Consider the following 23,978-nt stretch of genomic DNA (forward strand, 5'->3'; position numbering starts at 1 on the left):
AAAATCTGTACAAAATAGGAATGGTTACTGTCCTCATTTTACAGCCGAGGAAACAGACTCAAGTTATATGCTAGCCCAGGGCCATTTGGGTAGGAAGGAGCAGAGCAGGGATTGAACCTGAACCTGGTGCTGCCCAGCCTTGCAGAGAGTACGCCAGTGTCCTCAGGGACCTGGTCCCTTCCTGGCTCCCAGCACTCCCTCCCAAACTCCACTTGACTGAGATCACAGCAGGGCAGCTGTGGGACCAACCTCTTTGACTGAGGTTTCCCATGTGTAGAGTGACTGATCATGTGCCAGTGTGCCTGGGACTGAGGGGTTTCCAAACTGGGAAGATCCTGGACAAATGAAGACAGGTTGGCGGCCCTCCGCCCACATGAGACTTTTCTGTGCACAGGCCCCCAGGTCCCACCCACAGCCTGCACTTGGTCATCTTGCACTTCCTTCTTGTTTTTTGTTTTCTGAGATAGGGTCTCGCTCTGTCACCCAGACTGGAGTGCAGTGGTGCCAATCATGGGGTCACTGCTGCCTTAAACTCCTGGGCTTGAGCGATCCTCCCGCCTTAGCCTCCCAAGTAGCTAGGACTACAGGCATGCACCACCACACCTGGCTCATTGTTTTATTTATTTACTTTTTTTGGAGAGACAGAGTCTCACCATGTTGCCAAGATGGTCTCTAACTCCTGGGCTCAAGTGGTCCTCCCACCTTGGTCTATCAAAATGCTGGGATCACAGGCAAGAGCCACCGCACCTGACTGCCTTGGACTTCTTAGTGTCCCAGCTCTGGCCTGCCCACTGCCCTAGCACCTAACATGCCCTTCCCCTCCTGTCTCTGTCTGTGTGTAATCCCATCCAACCTGCAGGCTCTGGAAGGCCCCCTAGCCTCAGGAACACCAGCCAGGTGGAAGAGACAGTGGCAGAATGGGAGCTCCCAGCTGGGGTCTGGCTTCGGTGCCAGGTGGGGCCTTTTGAGGAGCTGTCATTCCAATGGACACACAGGAGAGGCTTCCCCAAGCTGTGAATAAGTAGAGAAGACCAGGAAAGGTGTCCCCGGCAGAGGGAACAGCCCAGGCAGAGGGAGGGAGGCTGGAAGTATGTGCTGGGTTTAGGGATCCAGGAGTTCTCAGGCGTGGCCAAAGCTCATACACACTAGCTGGTAGGACGCAACAGAAAACAGGCCAGGTCCTCATCACAGGGCCCTCAAGTGCCAGGCTAGGCGATGGACTTGACCTTCTGGCCTCCAGAGAATTCTCTGGTGGCTCACAGTGCCCAGCACTCAAAGCTTTGGAGCCAGGCCTTAGAAGCTGGGTCACCTTGGGCAGGTGGCTGTACTTCTCTGGACCTGTTTCCTCATTAGTAAAACAGGCTGATAGAGATGTGTGAGGAGCAAATAGAACCTCAGTTCTCCAGGGCAACACGGACACCTTGTGTTGCGAGCCCCTCCGCCTGCCCTGCCCTGGAAGCCAGACTGCAGAACGTAGCCCACGCTGTGTCTGTGGGAAACACCTGTTTGCCTGCCCCCTTCTCGGCTCCCCTGGGAGTTCTGGAGGGCTGCGTCTCACCTGCCTCAGTTTCCCTCATGCTGAGGGGCACCCAGCGAGCACCCCATTCCAGAAGGTGAGTCGCATGGCACAAGCAAAGCCTCTTCTCTGTGTGCAGGTGCAGGGCCTGCAGGACATTTCACCTCGGTCTACAACCCGCTGGCCTGGACGGTCACCACCGTCGTCACCCTGACTGTTGGTTTCCCTGGAGTCCGCGTCACAGATGAGGCGGGCCACCCAGTGCCCTCACAGGTATGGACACGAAATCCTGCCGCAGGGGCCTTGGCTGCTTGCTGAATCTGCTCTGGGCCGGGCACACTGTCTCTTCTGACCCTGCAAGGGAGGCCGTATTGCCTTTGTTTTACAGAAGAGGAAACTGAGGCTCAGAGAAGCAAAGTGCGATTTTTTTTCCCAACACCACCCAATTCTCCACTTTTCTGACACCAACTGAGTGTCCTAAAATCAATTCATTCCTGAACTGAGTAACTGGAGTAAGCACAGACCCCATAAGTTAGGGACTCAATCTCACAAGACCCCTAATTTCAGACACCAGCCATAAATGGGGTTCCCGGACTACTACACTTGTGTCCTGCTAACTGAATTTCGGGGTTCCCGTGATACACACACACACACGTTTGATAATTCATTAGAACAACTCACAGAACTCAAGCAAGTGCCATACTTACCATAACAGTTTTGTTAGAAAGGGTACAACTAGCTGGGCTTGGTGGCTCACACCTGTAATCCCAGCACTTTGGGAGGCTGAAGTGGGTGGATCACCCAAGGTCAGGAGTTTGAGACCAGCCTGGCCAACATGGTGAAACCCTGTCTCCAACTAAAAATACAAAAATTAGCCAGGCATGGTGGCACATGGTGGTAATCCCAGCTGCTCAGGAGGCTGAGGCGGGAGAATCACTTTAACCTGGAAGGTGGAGGTTGCAGTGAGCTGAGATTGCGCCACTGCACTCCAGCCTAAGCAACAAGAGTGAGACTCCATCTCAAAAAAAAAAAAAAAAAAAAGAAGAAGAAAGAAAGGGTACAACTTAGGGACAGCTGCGGGGAGCACTGGCAAGGTGGAGGCAAGGAGGGCCTAGCATCCCAGCCCTCTAACCCGGGCTCGCTTCCTCGGGAGCAGCTCCATCCTGAAGCCATCTATGGGCCTTGCCAGAAGGCATCTCAACAGCATAAGCTCAGATAAGGTTGGAAGGGGCTTGTTATGAACTTTAGAAGACACTCCTATCACTCAGGAAGTTCCAGTGGTTTTAGGAGCTCTGTGGCAAGAGCTGCAGACAAAGACCAAATCTATCTATGTTTACTGTACCACACAGAGTCCCTGAGGTCACACAGCTGGGAGGTGGCAAACTCCCAACCTCCAAACCTTCCTTGGTCAGTCGAAGCTGTGGTTCGAGTGAAAGTGTGACAGCCTGCCCTCGTAGGAAGACCTCACCCAGGGACCCACAGCCGTTGAGGGCAGTTGGATCCACCCAGGGGACTAATACTGGGCTTGGGGCATCCAATGTGGCCAAAGTCGAGGGCCATCTGTGTCATCATCCCTGTCATCCCCTCATGTACTCGGAGGCCTGCTGAGACTAAGGGACTGGTCAAAGTTCCCCAGCGAGGGAGAGGTAGAGCAGACTCCACATTCAAGCCCCACCAGCCTTGAGCTGAGCCTTCCCCTGCACCCAGGCCCGGCATTGTGCCCAGCACTAATGGGGTCACGCTACGGGAGATAAGGGCCTCATCTGTCTCAGCCTGCTTGGGCTGCTATGACAAACTATCATAGACTACGTGGCTTAAATGACAGACATTTATTTCTCACAGTTCTGGAGGCAGGAATTCCAAGATCAAGGTGCCAGCATGGCCCGGTTCTGGTGAGGGCCTCTTCCTGGTTGCCATCTTCCTGTGTGTCCTCACATGGCAAAAGAGGCTGAGGGAGCTCTCTGAGGTCTTTTGTACGAGGGCACTAATCCCATTCTTGAGGGCCACACCCTCCTGACCTAATTACCTCCCCAAGGCCCCACCTCCTAAGTGACAACTTGGAATCCGGACGTCAGCCATTTGAGGGGACACAGACATTCAGTCTGTGGCATCACTCATGCTGAGTGGGAGTCAGGAGGTGGCATTAACTGCTCAACTGTTGTGCCCTGCTTACACTTTTTAAAACAATTTTTAGTGTCAATTTTCCTTTTTTTTTTTTTTTTTGAGACAAAATTTCACTCTGTCATGCAGGCTGGAGTGCAGTGGTGCAGTCACAGCTCACTGCAGCCTCGACCTCCCAGGCTGGCCACAGGTGTACACCACCACACTGGCTCATTTTTTTGTTTGTTTTTTGGTAGCGGCAGGGTCTCACTATGTTGCCCAGGCTGGTCTCAAAACTCCTGGCCTCAAGCAATCCTCCCACCTCGGCCTCCCAAAGAGCTGGAATTACAGGCGTGAGCCACCACACCAAGCCTGTTCACACACCTGTTCGCTGGGCCCCCTTGTATGGGCTGATCCCTAGAAAGGCCTCACATGTGGGAAGCTTTCCCTCACTCCCCTGCCTTTGGGAATATTTGTGATCCAATATGAATTTCCACCCCGGCATGTGGGAAAGCCCTCAGGAATCTTAAAGGGGTGCTTTAATGGAGGCGCCGACGTTAGGGATGGGGCCGGACTGCCTCTCTCCACACCACCCAGACACCCCACGTGGGCCAGGCCAACTCCGGTTCCAGAGGGCGCCAGACACGCCGCCCAGCTGACCCTTCTCGGGGAGGTGGGGGAGGGGCTGACATCACTCATTCACTCAGCAAAGCTCCCGAATGCCCATCCTGGGCCCGGCCCTGGGCTGGGCGTTGGGCCCCTGGACCTGTGCGAGGCCAGGCCCTATCTCAGGACACAGACGTGGATGGTGACGGGGTGGAGTGGTGGCTCAGGAGCCAGGGGAGGGGCCCTCGGCTGGAACTGAGACCGAGGAGGAGTTTGTCCAGCACGGAGAGGCGAGGGGAGGGTATAGGTCTGAGCAGACCCCCACACACACCCCTTCCCCACTCAGATGCAGCATCTGTTAAGAGTAGATTCCTTCCACATACATTTCTGGAGCTCCTACTCTCTGTCAGCCCCTGTTCTGGGCGCTGGGGATGGTGTACTAACCAAACAGACACAAATCCCACCGCCTGGGGCATCTGTTTCAGTAGGGGAGACAGGTGATAAGTCAAATAAGAGAAATACGGAACATGATAGACCATGACCGCCGTGAGGGCGACAGGCACTAGAGCAAGTTGCAGGGCTCGGGACGCATTTTCACTAGGTGGGCCAGGCCGCATCAGTGCCGGATTAGGCAGACAGGGGACAGGTGTCTGCTGTATTTGGGATAAAGGCTGGGTTGGGGGGTGTGTACACCATTATTGGGCTTGCTAATAGGGCCCCCCAAAAGGCCTCCCCACTGGGGCACAGGAACTGAGGGGGTGCGGTACCCTCCTCCAGCCTCCCTCCCCAAATCAGACACCTCAGAGGCGAGCAGAGGCCAGGAGAGTTAACCTGGAAAAGTCCCTCCACGTGGGGACGAGAAGATCGGGGTATGGCCCCTCCCAGGAGAAGGTAGTCCAGGTGGAGGGCGCAGCGTGGCACAGGCTCAGAGGCAGAAAAGGGCAGGAGAGTCAGGAAGGAAGGGTTGGTGATGCTAGAGCCCCAGGGGCCAGAGGAGAGAGCAAGGACGCCGCAGGGAGGAGGCTGGGTCCCAGAGGAGGCTTCCTTCCCCGATTGCAGCAGACAAAGGTCTGGAAAAGCTCACTCTGGTTGCTGCAGTGGATGGGTTGGTGGGCACAGGAGTGGATATGGGAACAGCAGTGCAGATGCTGGGCAGTTACCTAGGGAGGGGCCACAGCAGCTGTGACCAGGCAGAGGCCACAGGGAAGGGAGATGAGAGGCCTCACAAAGGCAGTGGGGGGCCTTGGTGGTGGGTGGGAGTGGCTGGAGGGTGGGGGATGGGGAAAGGGAGTGACTGACGGATGGGATGACTAGGGGGCAGGGGTGGAGAAAGCTGGACAGCGAGGAGCAGAAGGTGCAGGGTAGCTGCTGGAAGGGCCATCGTTGGATGGGGATGCTGTGGGGAGCAGGTGTGGGTGGGATGGGGTAGCTGGTGAGGTCAGCTGTGGACATCCAGGTGGAGGCGTCAAGCACGAAGCTGTATTCGTGGATCTCAGGTCCAGAAGGGGTCAGTGGATTTGGATTTGGTTTTGGGAGTCATCACTTTGGTTGATGAAGGATGATTAAAGGAGCTGGGGGTGTTCAGGAGCTCCCAGTTCAGGAGCTGAGAGTAAGAGAAGTTTTGGGGACCCAAGAACCAGCTATCTTCAGGTCGCTGAAGGGTTCTCCCAGGACTGATGTGGTTTGTGGGGGTGCAAGAAGAGAAGGCCAGAACCGGGGGCAGGGAGGAGAACTCGGCAGGGTCCGAGAGATGGAAAGACACTGCCGCCTCAGCAGGTAGTGAGCACCCCATTCCAGAAGGTGTGTGAGCTGACAGTTACAAGTCTCATCCCGCTGGCCTCGCAGATCCAGAACTCAACAGAGACCCCTTCTGCCTATGACCTGCTTATCCTGACCACAATCCCAGGCCTCAGTTATCGGCACTACAGCATCAGACCCACTGCAGGGGCCCAAGAGGGCACCCAGGAACCAGCTGCCACTGTGGCCAGCACGCTTCAATTTGGCCGCAGGCGGAGGAGACGCACCAGCCCTGCGGGCAGGCGCTTGGTGCCTGTGGCAAACGACTGCTACATTGTGCTGCTCGACCAGGATACCAACCTGATGCACAGCATCTGGGAGAGGTAAGGTGCAGCCATTGCTGTCTCTGAGGCACAGGCATGCCAGAAACCTGGCTATGTCAGGTCCCTACCTGGATTCTCCATTTGCTCACTTGCCTGGGGTAAGGACAGATGGTGGTGAAACCCCTTCCTGCTATTGTGATCTTTAATTCCAGAAGCGTGAGCCTGGGCCAGTGCAGGAAAGGCTTTCGTATACTTTTTCATTCCAGGGCTGTTGATCCATAGAAAAAAAGGAGCACTGAGGGACTCACTCTGAGAAAAAAAAATATATATTGTTATCCACTTTTTTTTTAATTTAGAGAAACATAAAATCTCTATTCAATAAATAGTGATACTGTCTTTAAAGCAGGAAGGGACTTTCAAAATCATCTAGTCCCACCCACCCACCTGTCTACTTACCCATCTATTCACCCACCCACTTATCTACCCACCCAGTTATCCATCCATCCATCCATCCACCCACTTATCCATCCACCCACCCACTTACCCATCCATCCATCCATCTACCTACCCACCCATTCATCATCCATCCATCTACCCACCCACCTATGTACCTACCCGTTCATCTCTCCATCCACTCAGCCAACCTCCCATTCATTCATTCATTCATTCAGCAGCTATTTGTGGACATCAGAGTGGGCAGCTGACCTCCCAAGAAAGACCTCGTGGCCGGTCTGTCCTTCCTAGGCCACATCCGGTGCAGTCTTCATCAGGCCCAGCTGCCTCTACCAGAACACCCACCTTGTCTCCTGACGTGACCTCCCAACCGAGAGGAGTACATGGCAGAAAGTGAGGGGACAGGAAGGGGCAGAGGGGAGATGGAAGAAGAGGAGGGAGAGAAGGAGAGAGAGGGGCGTTTGTACCGAGGTGGGTGTCAGGGGATCCCAGCTCAAGGTCACTGTCACAGCTCCCTGCCCACAGAGCTCCAGAACTTCTCTGGGAATGGGGCCCCAGTCAGGTCCGTCCTCATCTTCCCCTAGTGGATCCTGAGGGAGAGCGGGGCAGGTGCAGGGGTGACAGCAGCCAGCATGGGTGGCTGGCAAGGGGGCAGTTGGGCAGAGGAGCTGCAGAAATGGGGGAAGCCCCAGCACGGTCCGAGCCTGCCAGGTTAGGCCGGGAGAGGCAGAATGTGCCCTGCCCCTTCCTCACTCAGGCCCCACGCCCCCTCTGTAAATGCTCCTTAGGGCAGCCCCCGGACCCCACATGCCTCAGCCAGGGTCCCACCTGGCATTTCCAGCACTGGAGCTCAGGCCGTCCTGTCCTATTTGTGGCCCTGTCTGTCTCTCTTGCTTCTGAACTCCAATGAGGACGAAGGAGTTCTTATTAGGCTCCCCAAACCCTGCCAGGGGTAAGCCTTGCAAGACCAATGCCTGTCGCCTGAGGAAAAAGGAGGAGCTGTTGGTATTCAGAGTAGGGGCCATCTAGAGACGATGCCTGGGGCCAGGCCTCAGGCCTTGAGGGCATGGGAAGGTCGTTCCACAGGGAAAAGACCCTCTGTGTCGAGGCCTGGGGTGAGAAGCCAAAGGTGCAGACACCAACCCCAGGGCAGTTTGGGTTGCGGGGAGCGCTTTTGTTCCTTATGTAACCGCTTGACTGAGATGCACTTCGCATACCACACAGCTCATCCATTTAGAGTGGGCAATTCAGTGGGTTTTGGTGCATTCACAGAGTTGTGCAGCCATCACCACAATCAATTTTAGAACGTTTTCATTACTCCAGAAAGAAACCTCATGCTGTTGAGCAATCACTCCCCATCTTCCCCTCCTCGACAGGCCCTGGCAATCCTGGTCTATTTCTGTCTATATGGATTTGCCTGTTCATACCATATGTGGTCCTTTTGCAACTCACTTCTTTCACTTCACATATTTTCTTTTTCTTCACTTTTTGATTGATTGATTAATTGACTGATTGATTGATTGAGACAGTCTCACTTTATAATCTAGGCTGGATTGCAGTGGCACAATCATGGCTCACTGCAGCCTCAACCTCCTCCGGGGCTCAAGTGATCCTCCCACCTCAGCCTCCTGAGTAGCTGGGATTACATGTGCGTACCACCACACCCAGCTAATTTTTGTGTTTTTTGTAGAGATGGGGTTTCACTATGTTGCCCAGGCTGGTCTCAAACTCCTGAGCTCAAGTGATCCGCCTGCCTCAGCTTCCCAAAGTGCTGGGATGACAGGCACGAGCCACCATGCCCAGCCCACTAAGCATGTTTTCAAGGTTCATCAGTATCATAGCACGTATCAGTACGTCATTCCTTTTCATGGCTGAATACTATTCCATCGCATGTATGTACCACATTTTGTTTATCCATCCTTTAGTTGATGGACATTTGGGTTGTTTCCACATTTTAGCTACTATCAATAATGCTGCTCTGAACATTCATGCACAAGTTTTTGCGTGGACATACATTTTCGTTTCTCCTGGGTACATAGCTAGGAGTAGAATTGCTTGGTCATAAGCTAACTCTATGTTTAACTCTTTGAGGAACTGCCAGACCGTTTTCCAAAGCGGCTGCACCATTTTCTGTTCCTCCCAGCAGCGGATGAGGGTTCCAATTTCTTCACATCCTCGCCCACACTCGTTATTTTCTGTCTTTTCAATTATAGCCATTCTCGTGGGCGAGAAGTGGCATCTTCTGATGGTTTTGATTTGCATTTCCCTGCTAACTAATGGTGTTGAGCATCTCTTCATGTACTTACTGGTCACTAGCATATCTTCTGTGGTGAGATGTGTCTTTATATCCTTTGCCTATTTTTAAATCGGCTTGTCTTTTATTATTGAGTTGTAAGAGTTCTTTATATATTCTAGCTACAAGTCCCTTGTCAAATTTAGGATTTGCAAATCCCTCCTTCCATTCCATGGCTTGTCTTTTTACTCTTTTGATGGCCCCTGAGGGAGCTTTTTAAAAGGACGGTGTGGGGAAGGGGTCCAGAGCCAGAGACCTCAATTTTTTTCTTTCTCTTCTTCCACCAGCACTCAGTAGAACCCTCCTCAGCCTGCCTCGCTTTCCTTCCCCACCCTCACCACGATCCCACAGAGAAGTGGAGGCCATCCACCTCACTGTCCACCCACAGCCAGGCCAGACTCAGATACAAATACATCACTTGTGTGCTTGCTTAGGCCAAAGATTGCATTTTACAATTAAAATACTGGACCCCCTCCTGCTCTTCTCCCATCCTCTGTCCTAACACAAACATCCTGATAGAAGGGAGGGAGCACAGAATTTGGAGTTGGGGCTGAATTTGAGTTCTGGCTTGCACACTTCCTAGATGTGCGATCTTGGGTGCATGATGTCACAACTTCCAGCCTCGGATGCCTCGGGAGTGGGATGGGTGAATAGTCCCTGCCCGTGGGGGTTGGGAGAATTTAACCAGGTGAAGTCAGTGAAGGCTCTGGCCCGTGACATAGGGTCGGTACACATTGGTGTCCTGCTGGACAGCTCGGGGTCAGTGTGACAGAAGCCCATTTCTGCACTGGTTTCACTTGCAGACCACAGCCTGGGTGAGCCAGTTCCACCTCTTGGGGGGTGCCCTCTGCTGACAGCTTACGGTTCCTATCTGCAGGCTCTGTCCCTCTCCTCCTTTGGGACCTGTTCTGGGACAGGATGGAGTCTAAGGCCACACGGGCTGTGGGTGGGGTCTCAGGGCTTCTAGACGAGCCGAGTCGCGTGGCCTCGTGAGTGCTACGCAGGCTGCTCAGATGGCATCTGGAGAGAGAGGCTTGCCAGCCGGTGTCTATGAAACCTTGTGCATCTTCTCTCTCCTGCCTCTGCAGACAGAGCAACCGAACAGTGCGCGTGACCCAGGAGTTCCTGGAGTACCACGTCAACGGGGATGTGAAACAGGGCCCCATTTCCGATAACTACCTGTTCACACCGGGCAAGGCCGCGGTGCCTGCGTGGGAAGCTGTGGGAATGGAGATCGTGGCGGGACAGCTTGTGACTGAGATCCGGCAATACTTCTACAGGTGCTTCCCCCCGGGGTGACCCCACAGCCCGGCACACAGTCAGCGCACACGTGCAGGCAGCTCAGTGAATGAGGGTCTGCCTTTGCTCTGAACCCCAGCTCCTGGGCCGTGTTTGACATGTGGTTTGATGAAGAAATGAATTGCTCTGGCATCTGCGTGCTGGTTGCATTTGCGTGCGCTACGTCACATTGGTCGGGAGCTAAGTTCAGAGCTGGGAGAGAGACCCACAGACCCTAGGGCCCGCAGAGCACCTGTTCTTCCATGATCAGAGCAGATGTAAGGCAGGCCCGGCATGGCAGCCCTGCGGCGTCGGAGAACCAGACTGCTCCCAGCTGCTGCGGGTCCTGGGCGGTGCTATTGTCCACATGACCCAAGAAGGCTCCCTGCCTTTCAGCCCTACCCTTCTCTGCCCACCCTGCCCACGTGAAGGAAGGGAAGCAAAAAGGAAGCATCTAGAAGGTTCCTGGAGCTTTACTTACCGAGGCTCCCTTCTCCTCTAGGAACATGACAGCACGGAATTACACATATGCAATCCGCTCCCGGCTTACCCATATGCCGCAGGGCCATGACGGGGAGCTGCTTTGCCACCGGATAGAGCAGGAGTACCGAGCCGGCCCCCTGGAGCTGAACCGCGAGGCTGTCCTGAGGACCAGCACCAGCCTAAACAACCAGCAGGTCATCTACTCAGACAACAACGGCTACCAGATGCAGCGGAGGCCCTACCTTTCCTATGTGAACAACAGCATTGCCCGGGTATGCGCTGCGATGCCCACAAGGCACACTCCCGATGGCGCCTTCCTGGACCCATTAAGCATCAACTTGTAGCAGTGGAGGCCAGTAGAGGCCAGTAGAGACCTCCAGTGAGAATGTTTTTTTCCTTTTTTTTTTTTTAAGATGGAGTCTCACTCTGTCACCCAGGCTGGAGTGCAGTGGAGCGATCTCAGCTCACTGCGACCTCTGCCTCCCAGGTTCAAGCGATCCTCCTGCCTCAGCCTCCTGAGTAGCTGAGATTACAGCCGCCTGCCACCATGCCCAAATAATTTTTGTATTTTTAGTAGAGATGGGGTTTCACAATGACGGCCAGGCTGGTCTCGAACTGCTGACCTCAGATGATCCGCCCGCCTAGGCCTCCCAAAGTGCTGGGATCACAGGCGTGAGCCACTGCACCCGGCCTCCAGAGAATTCTTTTAAAGCCTGTGTGTCTGCCCGTTCAGGGCTTGAGCGTGCAGGCCGTGAGTCAGACTGGTGTCTGAGTTCTGGTGCTACCACAGACAAGAATGGTATGTGCCTTGGCTTGTGCCTCAGTTTCCTCTCCTGTAAAATGGCTGCTTCATCAAAGGGTCATTGTGAGGATCCATGAGATGATACTTGGCCAGGGCTTGCCCAGGGCCTGTACCCACGCCAGCTGGGCCGTATGCTCAGAAGCCACAGAGCTGGTGTCTGAACCCCGGTCTGTTCAGGGGTCCAAAGTCAGGGTCCTGGCCCCACGCTGCTGCTGTGCCTGTTGGGAGGACTAGCTGGGATGGCCAGAAGGTGATGCCTGACCTACCTTGTCCTTTGCCCCAATCGCCCTCTTGGGGACGTTTCTCTCTGCAGAATTACTACCCCATGGTTCAGTCGGCCTTCATGGAGGATGACGAAAGCAGGCTTGTGTTGCTGTCAGAGCGGGCACATGGCATCTCCAGCCAAGAGAATGGGCAGGTGGAGGTAGGAGGCATGGTCTGTCCCACAGCAGCCCCTCGCGGCCCCCCACAGGCATGCCCAGGTGCAAGCCGGGCCTCTCGGACAATGTCTTCCCGCAGGTCATGCTCCACCGGCGGCTGTCGAACAACTTCGACTGGGACCTGGGCTACAACCTCACGCTGAACGACACCTCAGTCGTCCACCCAGTGCTCTGGCTTCTGCTGGGATCCTGGTCCCTCACCGCTGCTCTGGGCCAAAGGAGTGCAGTGGCCCTGCAGCACAGGCCCGTGGTGCTGTTCGGAGACCTGGCCGGTAGGGGGGTGCCCTTTCAGAGTAACGTCATCATGGCCCCAGCACCAGCCAGGCCAGGGCGGGCCTTGGGAGGGGCCTGTGCCCTCGTGAATCTGGGCCGCTTTTGGGCAGGAAGGGACCTCAGGGACCTCTAGTCCAAGCCCCTGATTTAACAGATGGGCAAACTGAGGGCAAACAGTGGCTCACTTAAGGTCATACAACTAGTAGGTACAGAGCTGGGACTCACCCATTTCACCATATGCCTCTTCCCTGTGTCTTCTCCATTTTCTTCTCTGATGTATCTTTTCCTTTCTTAACATGACATTATGTCACCATGTCACTTTAGGTCTGGAGGCTCAGCATTTAAAAGACTGCTTTGTTAGCCTGGCGTGGTGGTGCATGCCTGTAATCCCAGCTACGTGGGAGACTGAGGCGGGAGAATCACTTGAACCCAGAAGGCAAAGGTTGCAGGGAGCTGAGATTGCGCCGTTCCACCTCAGCCTGGGTGACGGAGCAAGACTCTGTCTCAAAAATAAAAATAAAAGACAATTTTGGTCTGAATCTAGGTGTGCTGTCACCAGGTGGGGGTATTCCTAATCTATAGTCTAATCTGAAGGATTTATTCTGTACCTCCACCGAGGCATCTATGGATCAGATCAACGACCATGTAGTTCTGTGTCTCTATAAAGTAGCAGAACATGAGAAACATTAAACAATGATTACATTTAAAGATAGTCTTTTGGAGCTGCGAGACCTAGATACAATTTGCTGCCGTTCTCACCAACCCTTAAACTCTTTGCTTTTTCTGCTCACCTATGGAGGTTTTGATTAGCATGTGCTTCCCTGCTTTGGTTTTAGAGCCAGAACCTTCCCAGGACAGTAGCAAGCAGGCAGGCTGTCACCCACCCATGCAACAAGCATACACTGAGCACTTGCAGGGTGCCTGTGCCACACACCGGAGATGCAGAAGAGCAGCCCCTGACCCAGGAGAGTTTTCCTGGGCTGTTGGACAGGGGAGGTGTGTTCGTATAGAGCCAGGATTCAGGGTGGAGAGGGAGCCATGCCATAGAGGGCCTGGTGTTTCGTGGGTGTGGAGGAGTGTGAGACCACAGCTGGGAGGAGGTCAGGGATCAGGTCCAGGGGGTGTCAATTAAGGTTCTTTGGAAGTAACAGAGCCTAAAGGGGCAGCTATTTGGGCAGAGCCTGGAGAAGCTTATGGAATCTAAGGAGGAGCTGGACACAAGGTCCAGACAGGCACGGGGCAGGGCAGCTCTGGGCATCTCAGGAGCAGAGGCTCACAGCCTTGTCTCCCAGGACTGCCATTGAGCCGCCTCTGGTTCCCATGCTTCAGATTCCCAGAAGAGGAAATCCGATTGGTCTAGCAGGGTCACGTTCTGCTCCCAGACCAGTCAGTGGTTCCTTCTGGGTAGCCGGGGCTTTTCCTGCAAAAGGAGATGAGGCTGTGTCTGAGAAAGCCCCATGGCTGTTGTCAGCCCCATCCCACCTGGCCTCACTCTGGTCTCTGATGGTTGCAAGTAAGGGAAACCCAACATGAAGTAGCTGAGCCCCCAAGGAGAGTGCATGGTGAGGCCCACATAACCAAGGGAAGGGCGGGGTGGAACTGGGCCTCAGGGCCTGGAGCCCTCGTGAGGCTGTCCCTGTGCATCTCTCACCTGCACTTCTCTCTGTCTGCAGACGTTCCTTCACCTCCCACCTGGGATGTGACTCTGAACAGCTCTGGGGCTGCCCTCAAAGAACAGCTCTGTCTTCCCCACTCAAAAGGACCTAAGACTTGGACTTTCCAGTTCCCAGGGCAAAAGTCCTGGGGAAAGATTCTGATTGGTCCTGCTGGAGTCAGGTGGCCCATACCTGAACCAATCAGCATGGCCTGGGGTATTGTAAGAAGTTGGTAGCTCCAGCTGAACATCTAGACTTGGAAGGAGTAGGGGCCAGGTGCCTTCTGAGCAGAGAGACCAGTAGATGACAAAACGGGTGGAACTGGCATCCCAGATCTTGAGTGGAAAACAGGGCTCTGGCCAGACACGGTGGCTCATACTTGTAATCCCAGCATTTTGGGAGGCCAAGGAGGGAGGATCACTTAAGCCCAGGAGTTTAAGGCCAGCCTGTGAGACCCTGTTTCTACAAAACATTTTTTAAAAATTGGCCAGGGTGGTGGCCCATAGTCCCAGCTACTTGGGAGGCTGAGGTGGGAGGATAGTTTGAGCTCAGGAGTTTGAGACTGCAGTGAGCTGTGATTGCATCATTGCACTCTGGCCTAGGTGACAGAGCAAGTCCCTATCTAGAAAGAAGGAAGGAAGGGGAAGGGAAGGGGAAAAGAAGAGAGAGAGGGAGAGAGAGAGAGAGAGAGGGAGGGAGGGAGGGAGGGAGGAGGAGGGAGAAGGAAGGAAGGAAGGAAGGAAGAGGGAGGGAGGAGGAAGGAAGGAAGGAAGAGGGAGGAGGAAGGAAGGAAGGAAAGAAGGAAGGAGAGAGAAAAGAGGGCTGTGCATGAACTTGCCGTGTTATCTTGAATAAGTTTTGTTCCCTCTGGGCTTGCTTTCCTCGTCTCTAGTTTGAGATGACTAGGCTGAGGAGAGTCAGGGTCCTCCCAGCTCTTAAGCTCTATGGTCTGAGCAAAGGCAGGGAAGTGGAAGCCTGGGGTGTTGGGAGCACAGACACTTCGGGCTGGAGCGGGGTAGGCTACCCACAAGGATGCATGGGAGGTGGCTGGCAGGGGCAGGGGCATGTCATGTGCAGAGCTCTGAGTGCCAGGAGGAGGAGTTGAGCCCCAAACCGTCTCCTCACTCTGTCCATCTGCCTTGCAGGGACTGCACCAAAGCTCCCAGGACCCCAGCAGCAAGAGGCTGTGACGCTGCCCCCTAATCTTCATCTGCAGATCCTGAGCATCCCTGGCTGGCGCTACAGCTCCAACCACACGGAGCACGCTCAGAGTCTCCGGAAAGGTGAGGCAGGTGCCCTGGGGTCTCAGACCCGCTTGTCCCTGCCTGAGTCAACCAGGCTTCCAGGCCCACCACCAGACAGGGGCTCACCTTAGAGCTATCATGGCTCTGCAGGGTCACCTGGTTTCTTATCTGGCACATGGGGAGAGTGAGGCCCAGGGAGAGTCAGTGATCACTCACTTGGCAAGCTGGAGGCAAGGCGGGCCTGGCCCCCAGCCCTGTGACCCCAGCCCATTCTGAGTGGATCCGTCTCAGCCCACCATCCGCAACTGAGACTAAGGAACTAGTTAAAGTCCCCCTGACCCTCAGGGGTGCCTGCCAGTCCTGCTTCCTCCTGGAGCCCCCAAACACCCAAATTTCCACTCATCCTCTGAGCTTAGGCAGCCTAACTGTTGGGAGCTTCCACTCACTCATTCAACAGCACATCTCGTGCCAGGCTCCGGGGAATGAGCAGTGACCAAGGTGGGCAAGGTCCCGGCTCTCTGAGTGCTTGGTCTAGAGGGGAAGCAGTCAAGTCACAAGGCAGTAATGACAAGGACAAGAGGAATCCCCCTGCACAGCATGACCCGGGGGGGGCTCCCCGAGGGAGCAACACCTGCTGGGAACCGACTTGTCCTGTTGCCAGAGCCCCAGCTGCACCTTCTCTGCCCACTCAGGTGTGAGCAGCTGAAAGGCAGGGTCGGACTATGCCTCAGCCATCCTCAGGCCCCCAAGGCCTGGCACACCTGCAGAATTAAGAATAGGAGGAAAAGGGTGGGGCGCAGTGGCTCACACCTGGAATCCCAGCACTTAGGGAATCCGAGGCAAGCGGATTGCTTGAGCCAAGGAGTTCAAGACCAGCCTGGGTAGCATAGGAAGACCCTGTCTCTATAAAAATAAAAATAGAAAAGTTCACTGGGCGTGGTGGCGTGTGCCTGAGCCTGCTTTCCCAGGCACCTGCAGCCCCCTTGTGAAATGGGATCCCCCACCATTCTGCTGTGCAGGCCACAGGAGGTCTTCCCTGGCTTTGGAGCTGGAACCCCTCACCACCACACCAGGAGATATGGAAGCACTTTCACAAACCTCTTGGCTTTTGTGATCTTGGGCAGCCATTTCCCTGTGCCATTCTGAAAACCAGCTACCCCACAGCCCCGTGATAGCTTCTTAAAAACGGGCCAGGCGAGGTGGCTCACATCTGTAATGCCAGCACTTTGGAAGGCCAAGGTAGCAGCATCACTTCAGGCCAGGAGTTCGAGACCAGCCTGGGCAACATAGCTAGACTCTGTCTCTACACAAAAATTAAAAAATGAGTCGGGTGTGGGGATGCATGCCTGTGGTCCCAGCTACTCAGAAGGCTGAGGTGAGAGGATCACTTGAGGCCGGGAGTTCAAGGCTGCAGTGAGCTGTGATCATGCTACTGCACTCCAGCCTGGGCAACAGAGCGAGACCCTGTCTCTTAAAAAAAATGTTTTTTTTCTTTGACACAGAGTCTCACTCTGTTGCCCATGCTGGAGTGCAGTGGTGCGATCTTGGCTCACTGCAACCTCCACCACCCAGGTTCAAGCAATTCTCCTACCTCAGCCTCCCTGGTAGCTGGGATTACAGGTGCTCACCAGCATGCCCAGCTAATTTTTGTAATTTTGTATTTTTAATAGAGACAGGTTTCACTGTGTTGGCCAGGCTGGTCTCAAACTCCTGACAGCAGGCCTTCTTGGCCTCCCAAAGTGCTGGGATTACAGGTGTGAGCCACCACACCCTGCCAAATTTTTTTTTTTTTTAAATACTGATGCCTCAGTTCTAATCCGAGACAGATTGATTCAGTCAGCTTTGAGGCATAGCTACAGAGCTGAGGTTCTACCAGCCAGGGTTTAGGAAGCACCTATGTTAACCAGGTCCTCTCTCCAGGACCTTGAACTGAGTGCTTTCCTCTGAGCCTCAGTCTTCCCATCTGTAAAACGGGAGCAATGGCAATGAGCCTTTCTGAGTGGGAAGGTCAGGGATGGAACAGGAGATCACATACATCTCATGGCAAATGACAGCATTATATCAGTCAGGGTGGTTGGTGCATGCTGCAGTAACGAAGAGCCCCAAATGCCACGGTCTTAACAGTATACATTCATTTCTCCCCCATGCTGTGCATCCAGTGGGGTTAGCAGGAAGGTTTTTCTTGCTGTGGCCACCAGGCCCCCTGCTGATGGAGTTTGCATTGCAGCATGTGCTTCCTCTCTCACCAAGGCAGGAAAAAGCTTCTGCCAGGAAGTACTGCGTCACTTCAGCTCACCTTGCATTGGCCACAGAGGCCACGCAGCCTCCCCCGACTTCAAAGGGGGACAGGGTATGAGAGACTGGAGTATTTGAGGACATGCCCCATCATGCCCACAATAGTGGACGAGGATGGAAACATTGCAGCTGGTGTCATGGTGGGCAGCCTTACAGTCGGCTAGACCTGGGTGGGAATCCTCCCTCTGCCACACCCCAGCTGTGTGCCTCAGGCAGGTGACTGCCCCTCTCTGAGCCTTTGTTTCCTTGTCGAGTGGGGGCCATGTCAGCTGTCTCACAGGGAGCATATTAGTCTGTTCTCATGCTGCTCATAAAGACATACCCAAGACTGGGTAATTCATGAAGAAAGGAGGTTTAATGGACTCACAGTTCCACGTGGCTGGGGAGGCCTCACAATCATGGCAGAAGGCAAATGAGGAGCAAAGGCATGTCTTACATGGTGGCAGGCAAGAGAGTGTGTGCAGGGGAACTGCCCTTTACAAAATCATCAGATCTCATGAGACTTACTCTCACAAGAACAGCACAGGAAAGATCCGCCCCCATGATTCAATTACCTCCCACCAGGTCCCTCCCACAACACGTGGAAATAATGTGAGCTACAATACAAGATGAGATTTGGGTGGGGACACAGCCAAGCCATATCAAGGAGGTTAAGGATAGGAAATGGAGCTGAGTGTGTAAAGCAGCGGGTAATGACCAGGGGCATTGGGGTTGGTTGATGAGGGTCTTCACTGCCACCTTTCTTCTGTCCCCAAAGGCCATCGAGGGGAAGCCCAGGCTGACCTCCGCCGTGTCCTGCTGCGGCTCCACCACCTGTATGAAGTGGGCGAGGACCCAGTCCTGTCTCAGCCAGTGACAGTGAATCTGGAGGTGAACTTCCCCACCCCCATCCAGACCATGAGCCAGGGAAGCAAACCCTAGATGTGGCCCCAAGAAACTGCCTTGGCAAAGAGATCCACGAGGGCATCCTCCCAAATGGACGCCGGTATGGGCCCCGCCCCGCCCTTCTTTGTGGTCTTCTGGGTTTGTCAGGTATTTCAACTGGCCTGTTTTTTGAGGGGTTTTTTGTGTGAGAGAGACAGGATCTCACTCTATTGCCCAGTCTGGAGTACAGTGGCACAATCTCAGCTCACTGCAACCTCTGCCTCCCTGGCTCAAGTGATCCTCCCACCTCAACCTCCCAAGTAGCCGGGACCACAGAGGCGCATCACCACGCTGGCTAATTTTTATTTTATTTATTTATTTATTTATTTTTTGGAGACGGAGTTTCACTCTTGTCCCCCAGGCTGGAGTGCAATGGCACGCTCTCGGCTCACCACAACCTCCATCTCCCAGGTTCAAGCAATTCTCCTGCCTCAGCCTCCCAAGTAACTGGGATTACAGGCATGTGCCACCACGCCCGGCTAATTTTTTTGTACTTTTAGTAGAGACAGGGTTTCTCCATGTTGGTCAGGCTGGTCGCGAATTCCTGACCTCAGGTGATCCACCCATTTCGGCCTCGAAAAGTGCTGGGATTACAGGCGTGAGCCACCACGCCCAGCCTATTTCTTTATTTTTAGTAGAGACGGGGTCTTGCTGTGTTGCCCAGGCTGGTCTCGAACTCCTGGCCTCAAGCAATCTGCCTGTCTCGGCCTCCTGAAGTGCTGGGATTACAGGCGTGAGTGGCCTACATTTTATGTATTTTGTATTTATTCTGTAGTAAAACTTTTAAAACACAGACATCATCTGTGTAATCCGAAAAACAAAACAGATTCTCCATAGAGTTGCTTTGAGAGGTGGCTTAGACAATCCGGGGTCCACAGGCCGCTCTACAGGTAAGCCTCAGGCACCCCATGCCTCTGGGCCTCAGTTTCCCCCCATGTAAAATGGGGAGAGGTGAGAGTTCTTTGCCCAGAAGGTTGTTGACAGGCCCTGGCACTAAGGGGCCTCATGGAGTGTCAGGGACCCCGGGCCTCGGCCCCTTCCAGGTTCCTCTCTTGGCTGGTGTTGCTCTCTTGGCCCCACCATCAGGTGAGGCTTCCGCCACCTGGCCTGCCCACGTGCCCTCCCAAGAAGGCGCCACCTAAGTCACCTCAGTTTGCATTCTTTCTATTTCATTTCCTGCTCGTGGAGAATTTCTGTGAATTTCTGTGAATCTCTGTGTTTCTGCCTTGGGCCTCCTTTGACATCTGAGTCTTCGGGGGAATCCAGAGAAGCCCCAGGACCTTTTCTCCATGATGTCTTCCTAGACCCCCCAAGTCTTCTTTCATGATCCTCGCCTCAGAGGAGCAGGTGTCCCTTTCCTCACAGTCCCTGGCCTGCCTGAGAGCAGGTCCGGGCCATGGCGGGTACGGATGCCCAGCACACGGCCAGCCTGCCCTGGGGAGCCAGGAGGCCGGCGTGGGACCTGGAAGTTGGTCATCTATGCTCCCCTGTTTCACAGATGGAAGTACCAAGGCCCTGAGAGGAGGAGACGGTTGGGATGGACCATGCCTGCCTTCCCGATGTGGACGGTGGCGGGATGGAAAGACCATTGAGTTAGGAACGCAGTTAGTTTGGCTGCAGGTCACAAAACACTTAACAGATGTGCTTGGAACAGAGGACAGAGTGTTTTCTCACCCAAAGAGCATGTCCGGGTGGACCCCCAGCACTGTCACTGTGGGCCTAGTCACTGGCGTCTTCCCGCCATCGCCGGCACACTGGCTGTTTGTCTCTTGCCATCTGCTTGTTCGCGGTCACAGGATGGCACAGACCTTCCTCATGAGCAAATTTCAAGGCAGGGTGGGGCTGGGCGGTAGTTGCCAGAAAGGCTTTGCCCTAGAGTGGCGCTCTCTCTCTCTCTCTCTCTCTCTCTCTCTCTCTCTCTCTGTCTCCATCAGCACACGGAAGCTTCTCCAAGAACCACCCCCACCCCTCCTGCTCCACAGACTTTTCCAGACCCCTGAGGGCCTCCGGCCTCCCCTAGCTGTAAGGGAGGCTGGGACAAGGCCTATTGGGAAAGGGGGTTGGAGTAACTCTGACTGGCTTCCTCCCTGGACTGGAAATGGGGCCACCTGAGCAATGTGAGGAGAGGAGGACTCTGCATGGGGCGAGCAGCTCAAAATGCCACACCTCCCGGGCTGCTCCTCCAGCTCGGCCACCTGGTGAAGCACGCACCTCCGCTTCAGTGTCCTCATCTGTAAAGTACACGGCCAGTGCTGTCCTCGGAGATGTGCTGTGAGAAGCAGATGAGGGAGCTGTGTCAGGGACCAGGGCAGGGGCTGGTGCCCTGAGGACACCGAGTTCCTGGCGTATCCGCCCTGCTGCTGTCTTGGTTCTCTGCTCAGATCCAGGGCTTCGTGCAGCTCACCGTCCCTCTGCTCGTCTCCCTGCAGGCTGTGCTGCAGGCGCTGGGGTCCGTGGTGGCAGTGGAGGAGCGCTCGCTCACAGGGACCTGGGATGTGGGCATGCTGCACCGCTGGAGCTGGAGGACGGGGCCTGGCCGCCGCAGAGGTTTGGGGACCCCCGCTTCAGCTCCCTACCCAGGACTTCCGGCTAGGCTCAGGAGCTAGTCAGACCCTGTGCACATCCAACCATCTGCCTGTCCCGGCCTGTGCGACCTCGAGAGGCTGCTTTCCCGCTCTGCACCTGCAGCCCTCCCAAATCTACCACAGTCGGTTAAGGCTTTGGGTTAGTCTCTACCTGCCAGGGCTCCACACAGGCGTGTGTGTGCACTTGTGCATGTGCACACGCAGACCACACACCCTGCTTGTGCCCTGGGTGAGAGAGCCAGGCGCCCAGGGGCTTCTGCCCACCTTGGCCCTGCTGACCTCAGCCCGTCAGCCCATCCGTGCCTCACACGGTGTATGCCACTGTGAGTTCCTGCACTACAGGCGGCTTCCAGCCTCCAGTCCCTGTCCGCACCATGCCCTCTGCCTGGGACGCACAGGTCCCATTCACTCTGGCCAGCACCTGCTCAGGCTCCCCAGGAGACCTCCCCAGAGTCCCCAATCAGGCCAAGTGCCTCCGCCACTCTCCTGGCCCCGGAGTTTTTTCTGTCCTGTGCAGCTCCTGTTGTCTACTACACACAGCATGGTGGCGGGTGCCTGGTGCACGCTCAGTTGGTGGTGGGAGGAAGGAAGGGAGGAACAGAGGGAGGGAGGGAGGGAGGGAAGATGATGGTTGGAAAGAAGGAAGGAAGATGGATGAATGATAGATAAGTGAACGGCTGCCTCCCAAGATTGAAGCCCAACCCCAGGGCATGCCTTCAGGGGAGCCTGGTGAGGCAAGGGCAGACTCACCAGATGGTCTCAGAAAGCTTTTGGGCTTTGAGTGCAACACCTATGAGGAAGTGAGGCCACTAGGGCCAGGATCAATCTATGAATTGCCCTCGGGGTGGGCAGAATGCAAGAGACCCACAGGAGTCCTGGCAGAAGGGGATGCCACAGGCCATTGCCACAGTGGGAGCCACAGCAGACTGTAGACAGGTGCAGTGTGGTGAGAGGGAGGCTGGGAGCCACAGCAGACTAGACAGGTGCAAGGGGAGTGAGAGGGAGTGTGAACCACAGCAGACTGTAGACAGGTGCAGTGTGGTGAGAGGGAGGCTGGGAGCCACAGCAGACTAGACAGGTGCAAGGGGAGTGAGAGGGAGGCTGGGAGCCACAGCAGACTGTAGACAGGTGCAGTGTGGTGAGAGGGAGGCTGGGAGCCACAGCAGACTAGACAGGTGCAAGGGGAGTGAGAGGGAGGCTGGGAGCCACAGCAGACTGTAGACAGGTGCAGCGTGGTGAGAGGGAGGCTGGGAGCCACAGCAGACTGTAGACAGGTGCAGCGTGGTGAGAGGGAGGCTGGGAGGAGGCATCCTGGGCCACACTGAACAGATCACCTCTGTTCCCCTAGGTGACACCACCTTTCCCTCGAGGCCACCAGGAGGCCCCATCATCACTGTCCACCCAAAGGAAATCCGGACATTCTTCGTTCACTTTCAACAGCAGTGAGCCCTGGGCAGATGCCCCGTCCCCAGGGCTACCCCCAGGAACTCCATGTAACCGAACAGACCCAGGACAGGGAAAAGCAGCGTGGAGGGACGGGAGTCAGCTGCTCATCTGCAGGCGAATGGCAGGAAATGGTCATATTTGGGGTTTTGTCCCTAATTTTTTGAAATAAAAATTACATTACAAGATCCAGGTTCTTCCCCTCCCACACTCAAGCCAGCCCTCTCCTCTTCTGTCAAGTAAAGGATATTTGGCACGCTCATGTGTCATTCACTCACAAAAGACAAACCCAGGACGTTCTGCCTAAGGCAGAGCACAAGACCCACAGCAGCGCCGAAACGCATCTGCCGTCCAGGCCCTGCCAGGCTTGCCCGGGCTGCCAGTGGTAGCTGTGGACCTACTGCCTGCCGCCTGTTTTCATAGACTCATCCCATGCTGGCAACAGGCCTGCAAGGGGCTTGGCTCTGCCACAGGGCAGGAGAGGAAGCTGTAGCACCGGGCCAGAGTTCCAGCCCCAGACGCCCACCTGTGTCTCAGGGCACCGCCTGTTGAGCAGAGAAGGCACAGCAGCCATCAGAGTCCATGACGAGACGAAACCACACAGCAGGGATGTCCAATGTCAGAACTATTAATATCGATAAAAGTGTAACCTTCCCAGGTCTATGCCCGAGAGAATTGAAAGCATCCATCCACAAAAAACCTGTGCTTCTGCGTTCATAGCAGCATTACTCAAAAGTCAAACGGTAGCAACAACCCAAATGTCCATCCACAGGTCAATTAAGACATGAAATATGTTCTGTCCATACCATGGAATATTATTTGGCCATAAAAAGGAAGGAAATTCTGACACATGCCACAGCCTGGGTGAATCCTGCAAACATTATGCTAAGTGAAAGAAGCTAGACACAAAAGGCAACATACTGTGTGATTCTATTTACGTGAAATGTCCAGAATAGGCAAATCTGTATATAAGAGACAAAGCACATTGGTGGTTGCCAGGGACTGAAGGAAGAGCGAAGAGGCATGACAGCTAACAGGGATGGGGTTTCTTTGGAAGATGATGAAATTGTGGAATTAGCAATGATGGTTGCACAACTTTGTGAATATACTAGAAACCACTGAATTGTTAACTTTGAAAGATAAATTTTATGGTCTGTGAATTATATCTCAATTTTAAAACTTTTTTTTTTCCCCCGAGACAGAATCTCACTCTGTCGCCCAGGCTGGAGTGCAGTGTCATGATCCCAGCTCACTGCAACCTGCACCTCCTGGGTTCAAGCAATTCTCCAGCCTCTGCCTCCCGAGTATCTGGTACTACAGGTGCACCCCTCCATCGGCTAATTTTTATGTTTTTAGTAGAGACAGGGTTTCACCATGTTGGCCAGACTGGTCTCAAACTCCTGACCTCAGGCGACCCACCTGCCTTGGCCTCCCAAAGTGCTGGGATGACAGGCATGAGACACTGTGCCCGGCCTAAACCGTTTTAAAGAGTAAACTATGAGATGCAGGAAATTACATGGTACTCTAG

At 54.6% G+C, this 23,978-nt stretch overlaps 1 protein-coding gene across 2 annotated transcripts in view; it reads left to right on the top strand.

Moving 5' to 3' along the window:
• Positions 1–23,591, top strand: part of MAN2B2 (mannosidase, alpha, class 2B, member 2) — a 46,075-nt gene extending 22,484 nt beyond the window's left edge. For both annotated transcript variants that reach the window (XM_012002144.1, XM_012002145.1), the window contains exons 10-19: positions 1,656–1,789; positions 6,068–6,342; positions 10,117–10,308; positions 10,809–11,061; positions 11,905–12,015; positions 12,111–12,303; positions 15,105–15,242; positions 18,256–18,368; positions 20,852–20,969; positions 22,356–23,591. In XM_012002144.1, coding sequence (XP_011857534.1) covers positions 1,656–1,789; positions 6,068–6,342; positions 10,117–10,308; positions 10,809–11,061; positions 11,905–12,015; positions 12,111–12,303; positions 15,105–15,242; positions 18,256–18,368; positions 20,852–20,969; positions 22,356–22,453 — 1,625 coding nt within the window. In that variant the 3' untranslated portion in view covers positions 22,454–23,591. The remainder of the gene's footprint in view (positions 1–1,655; positions 1,790–6,067; positions 6,343–10,116; positions 10,309–10,808; positions 11,062–11,904; positions 12,016–12,110; positions 12,304–15,104; positions 15,243–18,255; positions 18,369–20,851; positions 20,970–22,355) is intronic.
• The last annotated feature ends 387 nt before the right edge of the window (positions 23,592–23,978 follow it).

Source organism: Mandrillus leucophaeus, unplaced genomic scaffold (assembly GCF_000951045.1).
Source record: "Mandrillus leucophaeus isolate KB7577 unplaced genomic scaffold, Mleu.le_1.0 Scaffold68, whole genome shotgun sequence".
Lineage (NCBI taxonomy): Eukaryota > Metazoa > Chordata > Mammalia > Primates > Cercopithecidae > Mandrillus > Mandrillus leucophaeus.